Source organism: Mastomys coucha, unplaced genomic scaffold (assembly GCF_008632895.1).
Source record: "Mastomys coucha isolate ucsf_1 unplaced genomic scaffold, UCSF_Mcou_1 pScaffold7, whole genome shotgun sequence".
In the NCBI taxonomy this organism is placed as follows: Eukaryota; Metazoa; Chordata; class Mammalia; order Rodentia; family Muridae; genus Mastomys; species Mastomys coucha.
Window position 1 is genome coordinate 83,268,131 of NW_022196913.1, and position 12,538 is coordinate 83,280,668.

Genomic DNA, 12,538 nt, shown 5'->3' on the forward strand with positions numbered 1-12,538 from the left:
CAGTATCTACATGCCTTTTTATTTATTGTATTGATGTCACATCACAGTTACAGTAATTATTATTGAACTAAGATGTTAAATTATGTCTTCTATATCATCCTCCTTAAGCCAATTAATATAATGCATAGGACTCATGTTCTGTGTAGTCTTAATTTTGTATGTTTTTATACATTTTCAGTATAAAATTCCAGCTTTAATATAGAACACAATGTCCTTCTTGTTCTATGTCTTGGTCTAAATTACAAATGAGGATGAAACAGATGACTGTTTGGGGAGCAAAATGAGTAGGGTCTGTCATTAATAATGATGTGGCACAAAAAAAAAACAACTGTTAAGATTCATGAGTGACTGATCTTATTAACACTGATGCTTGTTCAGAATATTTTATTTCTATAAATTCCTGCTAAATATTGTTGGTACGACAAAATTCTTTCCAAAGAAGTGGCAACCTCAGATGGAGATGGCGTCTTATCCTTTGCCATGTGCCACAGGTTCTAGTCTCCATGCTATTTGACGACTCATCATCTATGTGAGCAATCCTACAGGAGCAGCTGCAGCAAGTCAAGAGCATGGCCGTTTAGTTTGCATTTTATTGCTGGGGTAGCATATCCAGACTCAAAACAGCATGCCACTTGTGTGGAAATGGGTTTATTTGGCTTATACATTCTATCACAATTTATCATATAAGGAAATCAATCTAGGGCAGGAAGCTAGAGGCAGGTTCTGAAATAAAGGCCATGGAAGAGAACTGTTTGATCTTAATCTCTATAGCTTGCTCAACCTGCTTTCTTATACCACTTATGACTACCTGCTTATCTGTGGCATCGGCCTAGGGCTGATTGACCTCATCAGCAATGGCATGTGTTGTTTGGTCCCATGACTGTTCTTTCCATCTGTCTTTGTATGCATCCTCTAGAGAACATGTATGATGAATAAGAAGCTTATAGAAAGTGAGACCAGGGCAACTTTGTTTAATAATGTGATAAGCTGTAGATTGATTACTCTAAAAGAATGCAGCATTTGAAATGTCAAACAAAATTTTAACCTTTAAAAGTAATTTAGCTTGTATAATTACTTTTATTGTCATAATCTTCATTAGGCAATCATATAGTAATTTTTAGTATAAGAATTAAATGTGACTGCTTCTTATAGATTTTTAATTCATAATAATCTGTAAAGATTACTTTGTATTCATGCAAAATTTAGGAATTGGTTCTATGAAATTTTAATATCCCATGGTACTTCCATGTTTAGTGCCCTCAAAGTACTTTTTTTTATAGAGCTAATTACTTAAAGGTGAGATTGTAGAGATAAACAGAGTCCTGAACAAGTAAATTCTTGTTGGACGTGAATAGAAAATAATGAACTTGATTCAATAAATATGAGATATTGTTAAATAATTTTAACAGAAACAACAGATTGTGAATGATTAGATTCATAATTAATTAAATCATGACATCTATGACATGATTTGGTCAACAAACAATACAGATTTGGATGGGATAAAATAGAAAAGCAGGAAGAAAACTCACATGTACAATATTTGGTCTTACAAAAAATAGTAGTTTGATATATAAAAACTGTATAGGTGAGGAAGGAGGGGCTATATAATGAAGGTACTATTCTTTATTATCTTGGAGTCCCTATTTTCCTTGATAATTAATTCAACATAAGATTAACAGAAAAGTAGAAAAATTTATGTATTTATAATGACTTTATTAAAAAAATTAAAACCTAAAGACAGTTTCAAATTTTTTTATTGTTATGTTATTTTATTGTTATGTTTTGTCTACAAGTATATATGTGTGCTACTTGTGGAACCATTATGAGTCAACATTTGTGTACTGGGAATCAAACCCAGGTTCTCTGAAAGAGAATCAGTACTCTTAATTGCAGAGCCATCTCTCTAGCCCTACAAAGACAGTTGTACCTAACTGCCCTTACACATAGTAAGAGGTATTTAAAACTTACTAAAATACATGAAGAGATTAAAAAAAAATAAAAGTGTTATTTTATCAAAAACTAAAGTGACAGATAAAATCAATATTTGAGGTTTGTTTATATTTAACTTTAAACCTTAATATCAATATTTACTTTAAAAATCTTTAAATTAGTTATTTTTCCTCAATTTTCTACTATAACTGATTATTTTTATATCATGACATATTTGTTCTCAAAATGTAGCTACTGAAAATACTTGAGTAACAGAAAGTATAACTCATTCTCAGAAAGAATTGCTACAAAGGAGAAACTAGCACAAAATGCTAAGACTCATGCTCAAAAATCCATAGCTCTTTCTTTCCTTTTTCTCTACAGACTAAAGAGGTAATTTATAAGTTATCATGGATGAGAGGGCTGGAAAATAGCAAACATTGAGATAAGTCACTTGTAGTGAATGTGTAATAGGCTGGTATGTATTGTAGTAAAAAAAATGTACATAGTACATCATGTGTACTGTTATATACAGTTTTAAAATGCTGAGTACTATTTTGATTTGGTTTGGTTTTAGATTTTTTCAAGACAGGATTTCTCTAAGTATCTCTGGCTGTCCTGTAACTTGCTCTGTAGAAAGGCTAGCCTCCAGACTCAGTGACCCGCCTGCCTTTGCCTCTTGGAAGCTGGTTTGTTAAGACCTGCATGGATCAACTGGATATTAACTTATTTACAGAAGTAAAGTTGCGTATCTTTAAGTGCATATAGAAACATTAGCAGGTATGTGCATTTGTGTATTTATATGGTTTCCTGTTTGGTTTTAAGGTCCACCAGGAACTGAAGTTGAAATAACCGGGTCTAATCTTGGATTTGCTATCTCCGATGTTTCGGTGATGATAGAAGAGAGTGTATGTAATGTGACCACTGTCAATGACACTGTGTTACAGTGCATTGTGGGAGACCATGCAGGAGGCATTTTTCCTGTGATGATGCTTCATAAGACAAAAGGCTCTGCTGTCTCCTCTGTTGTATTTGAGTACCCACTTTCTATTCAGAATATTTATCCAAGACAAGGTGATCAGACTGTTTATATTATTTCAGCACTCATTTGGAAACAACATAACCTTAAAGGCCTTCCATAACTTGTACTTCTTATAAGAATAAAAATATTTACATTCACTTGTCTAATAAATTAACAAAAACTAACATTAACTAATCATTCCAAAATAATAACTTTTATATATCTCTTACTACTGTATCATTTAATTAGAAGTTTTCCAATTTTACACTCCAAAGTTACATGTGAAAATTTAAAAATCATATTTAGTATAACAGGAATTAAATTATTTCCACAGAAAACACTGTTTCTAGTTGGAAATTAATGGTTGAAATAACCTCAAAAATGTGATGAAAATATTCAAGTAATATTTTATGTATGTTTTGAGTACTCTAAAATCCTTTGTGACATCTTTTTTTTTTTTTTTTTTTTTTTTTTTTTTTTTTGGTTTTTTGAGACAGGGTTTCTCTGTGTAGCCCTGGCTGTCCTGGAACTCACTCTGTAGACCAGGCTGGCCTCGAACTCAGAAATCTGCCTGCCTCTGCCTCCCAAGTGCTGGGATTAAAGGCATGCGCCACAACTGCCCGGCATGACATCTCTTTTAAATTAAATTTTAGTTTCCAAAGTTATTTACTTAAATTTACAGAAGTCACATTTATTCATTGAAAATTTATAACACTGCAATTAAAAGATACTTGTTTTTATTAATAATATAATAAATTTCAGATCTAAGAAAGTTACATAAAGTAAGCTTCTTTTCGGGTTTTTAACTAAAGCAAATGTGTGTGGCGGGGACATTTCTTAAACATTCGCTCAGGTTCTCCTTGTACTTAACTTCTTCAGGTAGCTTCGGTGGTGGGCAAACCTTGACTGTGACAGGCATGGGATTTGATCCATGGAATTCAACTATAGTGGTCTGTGACTCTGAATGTGCAGTTGACAAACTTAGATCTGACTCTACAACACTGTTTTGTGAAAGTCCACCTAATAATGGTAAGTATTCAAAAAAAAATGGTAGCCTGTGAGAAATGCTAATTTTAGAAAGATTACTATCTTTTCTCAGGTTGATGAATTCTTTTGAAGTAATTGAATCAGATCTATGGCCATCCTGACTTCAAGCATTTGGTCAGAACTGTATTTCCTACCTGTGTAAATCCGAAAATTTTGATTTGTGACATCAATTCATGGCTCTTACTTGAGCATCCAAATGAAGAACTTGTTAGTTCTTGTTAGTCAAATTTTCTTTAAAGGCAACTAAAGAATGCTGAGGGAGGGAAATACAGTTTTCTCCAGAGAGAAGCATGCCAACTGGATATCTTATACCAAAGGTCAGCCAAGGAAACATAAATACAAGTAACGTCACACAGATTGATCACGTTGTGTTTAGAAATAATACATATATATAAATCATTTAACAATTAGTGGGAAAAGGTCATAAACTTGAAAGGGAGCAAAGAAGGGTATATGGGACAATTTGGAGGGAAGGAAAATGGGAGGAAATTATGTGTTTATAGTATAACCTCAAAAAATGAAAGTTATTTTAAAAGATGAATTGCTATAATGCTTTCGTGGAAGTCATCAAAAGGATTTGAGCCTTTAACATTTCTTGGGGAAGATTTTGAACCTCTCTCTACCTCAGAGTTTTCATCTATCAAATTGGTTTTAACATAGTGGTATTCTTCATAGGATTATTGTGAGATTAACATATGTAGAAGGATATATGAAACATGATATATGATTTGTTGTTATTATAAGCCTTGTTTATTTTTACTGGTTGAAAAATAAAACCTGACTTCTGGGTAAACCTAAATCTCAAATTTTGCTGCTTCCTTTTTTACCTTCAGCCAAGTTACTAAACTTTTCTCTACTACAGGCTTTCTATTAAATGGAGACATTATTAGCCATAATTTGGTGGGTTGTGAATAGAGATTTCTAATTATTATTTAACAATTTGGAGAGGTTAGTTAGTTAGTTAGTTAGTTAGTTAGTTATGGTTTTCCGTTTTTTGAGACAGGGTTTCTATATGTATCCTTGGCTGTCCTGGAACTCAGTTTATAGACAGGCTGGCTCAAAACTCAGAGATCAGCCTACCTCTTCCTCTAGAGTTCTGGGATTAAAAGCATACACCACCACCACCTGGCAGCAAGATTTAAGAAGGTCCTAAAATGACATTTTAGGCAAATAAAAATATGTTTTATGCACAAATATTTTTAATATAAGATTTCATAGTTTTGTGAATTTTTGCTTACTTGATATTTTTTATGAACTTTTTGCTTATCTGATGTTTTAATGATTAGTTTTGTTACTTCAACACTATAATTAGTATTTTGATAAAATATGCAGCAGTACTGTGGAAAATTGGCAAGTTGTGAGTCTCAACACTGGCTCTTCCTCTTCTTGTTAATCTACATAGGTTCCTTGTGTGCTTCACCTTCTCCCTTGCCTCCTCTGTTGCCTGTGCTTCTGTCTCTACCTTTCCATCTGTGATTTGCAATGTTAGACCTTCTAGTACTGCAGAACTAAGCTGGCAGGTCTTCAGAATTGTCCACAAGAGAATTCTGAGTGTTTTTCTTCCCCATTGCCTTGTTAATAGAGTATAAAGGATACACAATATTTTTTAACTGTTGCTAGAAGATCTTGTTAGGATGTGTACATCCTGGGTGCATTATGAAGTGTGCATGGAGAAAACAAGACTATAATGAAAATACTTTGGGGTTTTGGTAATGAATCTGGGTCTGACGGCAGAACTCTACTCAGTTTGACTCCTTTCTTCTCGTAGGCAAGGGACCTGATCAAGTCTGTGGAGTGAGTGTGGTCAATGGGAAAGACTCATCTCAATCCACGAAGCAATTTACATACATCTTGTCCCTGACTCCACTCGTCACTGAAGTGTCTCCTAGGAGAGGCAGCACTGCCGGGGGCACCAGGCTGACAGTCACAGGATCTGGATTCAGGTACTGTCTTAACACAGGTACACATCAACCTGCTTCTAGATGCAAGGTGTTACACTTGCTCTCTTCTGTGCCTCACAGTAATCAAGTAATCTTGTAGTGTAGACCTTCTCTGTTTGTAAGCCATGCTTGAGCTACAAAATAGTACTAACAATAACACTAACTGAATACAAACTCTGTGCTAGGGACCTTCCTGCCCATAGAGGTTTCCTTCTTTGCCATATAAGGTGTTTTTATCCCACTCCATGTTCAGGAGGTTAAGGTAAAAGACATGGAATGATTTGCCCCAATTCTAGCAATATGTTCACAAACATAAATCATTTGTTATGCATTCCCCATGAGCTCATCTCAGATCACAACTTGTTTCATTGGTCCAAAGAAACATCTCTTCCCTCATCAAACCCATTCCTTTTCAACCAACCAGGCTCTTTTTCCGATCCTATGACTCAGCTGTACTCCCCTCTTTCTTCAGTGGACAAAACTGACTTCAACGCTTTAAAGCATAGAAGGCTTGATTAAATTCTCAAGGGCTTACAGATATTCTGAACATACAATTTAAGTAGAGGTTAAATTCTAAGGCTTGGGACTGTGCCTAAAATATTGCAAAGGAAAAAAATCCACGAGCAAGCCTTATAATTTGTAAAATGTAGCTATTGGTGACCATAAAGAATTGTGATCCCTTGAACCCAGGCAGCCTTTCCTTTAATGATGGAACACTTGCTTGTTTGTACATTTCTATTCCCTGACTTCTTAAAGCCTTTCTTTACTTTTTATCAACAAATATTTTTCAATCTTAATACGGCATCAGCCTGGACTTTGATAAACCATAGGGTATTATCACTGCTTTGCCAGTAACTTATGAATGCAGAGCTTTTAATATGTGAAGTAAAAATTTAAGGTAAGCATTGTCGTCAACATTTTCTTCCTTTACAGTGAAAACTCACAGGAAGTTCAAGTCTCTATAGCCAACAGCAAATGTGATATCCAATATTCCAACAAGACACATATCGTCTGCATGACAAGTGCTCATGCACCTTCAGGGTGGGCGCCAGTTCATGTCAATATCAAAAACATCGGCATGGCCAAATTGGTAATGACAGTTAAGTATAGTCACCATAGCAATGAAAATCTAGCATCCTGGAGGTGGGCTGATTACTAGTAAATATCTTGTTTGAATGTCTCCAGCAGATAATTGAACAGTGCTGTACTAAACTTAAGCAGTGTAATTTTTGTTCTTTATTCTTCATGTTTTATTTGATATTTCAATTATTCTGTCTGTGGAATAATTAATAATGGATTTTAACTTTGTTATCATGAACTAATTGAGTCATCCGTAATATCCTAAAATTGAGTTCCATTTTATTATTTAGATAAATATATCCTGTTTCAGATTTTTTCTCTTTGAGAGCTTTTCTGATAAATTCTCTGAACTTTATGACTTCTTGCACTCTGTTACAGGAGAATGCTGACTTCTTATATGTCGATGTTTGGTCTGCCAACTCCTCATGGGGAGGAAAACCGCCACCAGAGGAAGGGTCACTTGCTGTTATTACAAAAGGACAGATCATTCTGCTGGACCAAAGTACTCCGGTTCTGAAAATGTTACTCATTCAAGGTAAATTTGTAAAAATCTGTATATTAGACTCTGCTGATTATTTCCATCAACTTAATTAAATCAAAAGCCTTGATTATGAGCATTCATCTTTGAATTAGGCTTTTTAAAATCTGTTTGTGATTATGATATTATTTAGTGTGTTTCAAGTAGCATTCTTTAAACTTTGTTTCATGAAGTTGGGGTTTTTTTTCCAGTGATAATAGGGGAGGGTGGTGACCATCTCAATGTCCTCACATTTAATTGATTAAAATAACATCATTTTCCATGTCAAAAATACTGAGGTAGTGGATCCCAGCGGCTACAAAATTTTAGCAGTTTGCTCAACACAATTCTAACAATCCCTGACTGCCCTAGTGTTGTGCCTGTTTTGTGAACCGCAAAAGACCACCAGGCAACTGTTTCTGATGTAATTGCATTAGTGTCTTTATTCAAGCCATCAATAGGACAAGGTTTTGTAGGAAATGGCAAGCAAGCAGGGGGTTTCTAGCCTGGCATGCATCTAATTGGGGGGCTCTTATAGAATTTTGTTGTCCTTTAAAATAATTGGCTGGTGGTGGGAGGCAAACCATAAACTTAACTTCTACTTTCCTCCTGATTGGTGATTGCTATGAAATTAAGTGTCAGGGACAGGCTTGTAACCTGGAAACTGGTAGCTAGACACAGGTTTAGTGGGGAGTAACCTGGAAACTGGTGCTAGAGAGTTCAGGTTCTCTAAGATGGAGTCTGAGCCCAAGATCTTGTCTCTGACTAGAAGCTGACTACAATTCTTCTCTTTTGCCCATAAACCTGCCTTCAGTTGTGATCTGGGTTTTCTCTACTTTTTGGTATTCTATATCTACTATAAAAATTAAATAATCACAGCAATTCCAATAATACATAAAAGAAATAATAAACACCAGTAATAAAGTGCTTGGAGCTTTTGTGCATAAACTTTGTCAGAATGGTCTTATGTGCCTAAAGACTTCTGTAATGTTATGATCTTTTTTGGCTTCTACAGTTATAAAAAGTTATTTGAAGTTATTAAAGAATTAGATCATAGGTAATGTTGTACTACCTTCAAATTGATACCAATCTTATAAAAAGGCATCTTACTATATTCCTAATGTTGCTAGTCTAGCTATTGCTATGGCACAAAATAGTAAAACTTTCAGAGCTAATTTTTTTTAAAAGATGAGAACTAATGTTGACATCACAATGATTTTTATAAAGATGACTGTCTCTCTTCTGAATTTATATTTTGAAGATGTGTTTTATGTAGTTGCACTGTTTAATGATAACTAAAATAGCAAATGGTTGTTGCAAAGCAGTTGATCCTTGACTTTGTTTTGCTGTCAATTCTTGGGGTCTTGAGACATATTAAAATTATGTGGTTCACAGGTGGGACTCTGATATTTGATGAAGCTGATATTGAACTCCAGGCAGAAAATATCCTAATCACAGATGGGGGTATTCTTCAGGTATCAGAAACAATATCTTCACTTAATTTTACTGTTTAAAATATTATGCATAAAACTAATAGTTAATTCTACCAAATTATTCTGATGTTATCTTTGTTTTAATTGGTTGAATTAACTTTATAGCCTCACAGGAGAATGATTCTCAGAATACTCTTGCATTTTTAATAGAGAAAAATGGTGTGTTGTTGAATTTAAAGTACAAAGAAAGCGTCCTGTGTTAATTACCAAGTTATTTCTGAAGGTCAGCTGTTGCATACTGATTGGCCTATTAGAAAATTCAGTCTTAGGGTTGGAGGGAGCTAGCAAGATGACACAATAAGAAAAAGTAGACATAATTTGAAGAGCAACACTGAAGGTCATCTTCTAGTCTTCACATGTAGAATCATCAGCTTTAATCATACCCTGGGCCCTGGGGTAACAGTGTTTAAAAGACACATAAGCTGCACTCTTTTTATGTTGATGTTTTTCAAGTGAGAACAGCACAGGCATGCACCTACATGCATTTGAAAACAGGTATACACAAAAATTTAAGGCTTACATTGAGAAAGAATGATACAGGTGACTAGACAATTCTTAACAGGGGTAGATAAGGAAAAGGAAAAAATAATTATTTTTGCTAAATGAAAATTGTGAAGTCTGAGTTTTAGTTTTCTGAACCAGATCTGTGAATTCTTTCAGATTGGGACAGAAGCATCTCCATTCCAACACCAGGCTATCATTACTCTTCATGGGCATCTCAGATCGCCTGAGCTCCCTGTATATGGAGCTAAGACATTGGGTGTGCGTGAGGGTACACTGGATCTTCACGGTAGGCTAAAGGCACTTGGAAAAAACTTGCCAGACTTCTCCTGTCTTTGGATACCTCTGATTCTTTCTGACCCCACTCCTTAGTCTAGAAAGCAACACACAGAAGCAAGCGTCAGAACCAAGTTCATGCCTTCCTTCTAGGCTATCTCATACCCTTCTGATAGCTATGTCTGTGGACAACCAAACACTATTGGTACCATTTGCCCTTTCCTTACGTGTGCTGTCTACTCTTTATTTATTATCTGAAAAGGTACTAATTTTGGAATTGGAAGATGGTAATTTCTTCATTTTTACTTCTTTAACCAGAATATTTCTAAAATGTAAAAACAAATTTATAGTTGTACATTCATATAGCTGTAGTTCAGGAAGTTGACATCAAGTAATATAGTTTAATAATGTTTGAGGTGACAGGGAAATTTTATTTAATCATGAACTGAATCATTTTTACACTGATGTCTTCTACATGGTGTGGATACAGAATGCTATGAACAGGAGTACTATGACCTTAGATGTCCCATGTGGTACTAAATATATATCCTACTGTAATTTCTTAGAAATGTATATATGATTTATCAGTAGATGACCAGTTTAAGCTGTTTTACTAATTTTATAGATTCATACATTATTATGGATATAGATTGCTATTAACATGATTATTCATTTTCTAAGACAAGAATTTTTCATTTTTCTTTTTTTGAGATAAGTGGTAAAATAAAGATAAAATAATTTTCCCCAAATTGACTTAATTTAAATTCAGAATGCACTTAATAACCTAGTAAACACTTCTGAAGAGATGCTTGGTTTGTATGTGGCTTTCAGGTCTGCCTATTCCTGTGGTCTGGACTCGTTTGGCTCATACTGCAAATTCAGGAGAATGGACTTTAACTGTACAAGAAGCAGTGACATGGAAGGCAGGAGACAGTATCGTGATTGCAAGCACAGGACACAGGTATCAGATGATGTTGAGTTATTTGGCTTACAGATTTTTTTCCTTTACACAGGGCTTTAATCAAATTTTTGTTTTAGGCCTGAAGATTAATATTTTTAATCTATGTAAAAGAAGAATGATGGAAATTTCTCAAACCATTTTATTTGAACTTGAAGCATTTGGTAAAGAACAATCAACAAGCTGGGTGGTGGTGGTGCACATTATTAATCCCAGTACTTGGGAGGCAGTGGCAAGAGGATATCTGTGAGTTCCAGGCTAGCCTGGTCTACAAAGTGAGTTCCAGGCCATCCAGGGCTACACAGAAAAAAAAATCCTGTCTCAGAAAAGCAAAACAAAACAAAACAACAAAAACAAACATAAAACATGAATATAAACAGCCAAATACATGTGGGTCATATGTTAGCTTCTGTCTGATCACCAGTGTATGTTGAGTTTCCAGTGATTGAATTTGTTAAAAGAACAAGACTAGCTAATATGCCCAGGATCAGAGGTGAGGAGGACACAACATCTGTTCCAACACCGGAAGTAACTGGGACCAGCTGGACCAGGCACATAGGAACTCAAACAGCCCAGTGGCTCAGGTCTCTTCAGGTCTGTCTGGGCTGGTGCCCTGAGCAGACCTTGGGTGCAAGCTCCACAGCCAGTCCCATAATGCACAGAGAAAACTCCACTCCCAGGCACTCTAACACACCCAGGATCAGAGGTGAGGAGGACACAACATCTGTCTCATTACCGGGAGTAACTGGGACCAGCAGGAGCCAGGCACAAATGAACTCCAGCAGCCCAATGGCTGGGGCTGCTTCCTGTCTGTCTGGGCCGGCTGGTATCCTGAGCAAACCTTGGGCACAAACTCAGGAGTCATTCCCAAAACACCAAGAGGAAGCTCCACTCCCAGGTGCTCTAACAAGCCCAGGGTCACAGGATCACAGAATCACAGGATCACAGAGACAGCTTGACTCTGAGGAGTTCTGACACAACCAGGATTACAGGAAGAACAGGCTCCAGTCATATTTAGCAAGGGCAGGTAGCAGTAGAGATAACCAAATGATACGGAGCAAGCGTAAGAATATAATCAGAACCCAATACTCCCACCATTGCAAGTTCTGGACACACCGTCATATCAGAAAAGCAAGATTCAGATCTAAAATCACTTCTCATGATGATGATACAGGACTTTAAGAAGGACATAAATAGCACCCTCAAAGAAATACAGGAGAACGTAGATAAACAGCTAGAAGCCCTTCAAGAGGAAACACAAAAATCCCTTAAAGAACTACAGGAAAACACAATCAAACAGGTGAAGAAAGTGAACAAAACCATCCAGAATCTAAAAATTGAAATAGAAACAATAAAGAAATCAAAAAGAGAGACAACCCTGGAGATAGAAAACCTAGGAAAGAAATCAAGAGTCGTAGATGCAAGCATCACCAACAGAATACAAGAGATGAGAATCTCAGGGGCAGAAGACACCATAGGAGACATTGGCACAACAGTCAAAGAAAATGCAAACAGCAAAAAGCTCCTAACCCAGAACATAGGAACAGGATGCAATGAGAGGACCAAACCTAAGGATAATAGGTATAGAAGAGAGAGAAGACTCCCAAGGTCATGGGCCAATAAATATCTTCAACAAGATTATAGAAGAAAACTTCCCTAACCTAAAGAAAGAGATTCCCATGAACATACAAGAAGCCTACAGAACTTCAAATAGACTGTACCAGAAAAGAAATTCCTCCCGTCACATAATAATCAAAACACCAAATGTACTAA

General features: G+C 35.7%; 1 protein-coding gene across 9 annotated transcripts in view; it reads left to right on the forward strand.

Annotated features, from left to right (window-relative positions):
• Nucleotides 1-12,538, forward strand: part of Pkhd1l1 (PKHD1 like 1) — a 165,167-nt gene that overhangs the window by 72,775 nt on the left and 79,854 nt on the right. For 8 of the 9 annotated variants that reach the window (XR_004115089.1, XR_004115088.1, XM_031358649.1 and 5 more), the window contains 8 exons: nucleotides 2,758-3,006; nucleotides 3,833-3,982; nucleotides 5,769-5,943; nucleotides 6,874-7,039; nucleotides 7,399-7,555; nucleotides 8,933-9,012; nucleotides 9,691-9,820; nucleotides 10,639-10,768. Coding sequence is in view for 7 of the 9 variants with exons in the window: in XM_031358649.1 (XP_031214509.1) it covers nucleotides 2,758-3,006; nucleotides 3,833-3,982; nucleotides 5,769-5,943; nucleotides 6,874-7,039; nucleotides 7,399-7,555; nucleotides 8,933-9,012; nucleotides 9,691-9,820; nucleotides 10,639-10,768 (1,237 nt within the window). In the remaining 2 variants the exon portion in view is untranslated. The remainder of the gene's footprint in view (nucleotides 1-2,757; nucleotides 3,007-3,832; nucleotides 3,983-5,768; nucleotides 5,944-6,873; nucleotides 7,040-7,398; nucleotides 7,556-8,932; nucleotides 9,013-9,690; nucleotides 9,821-10,638; nucleotides 10,769-12,538) is intronic. The other variant, XM_031358650.1, reaches the window with a different exon arrangement.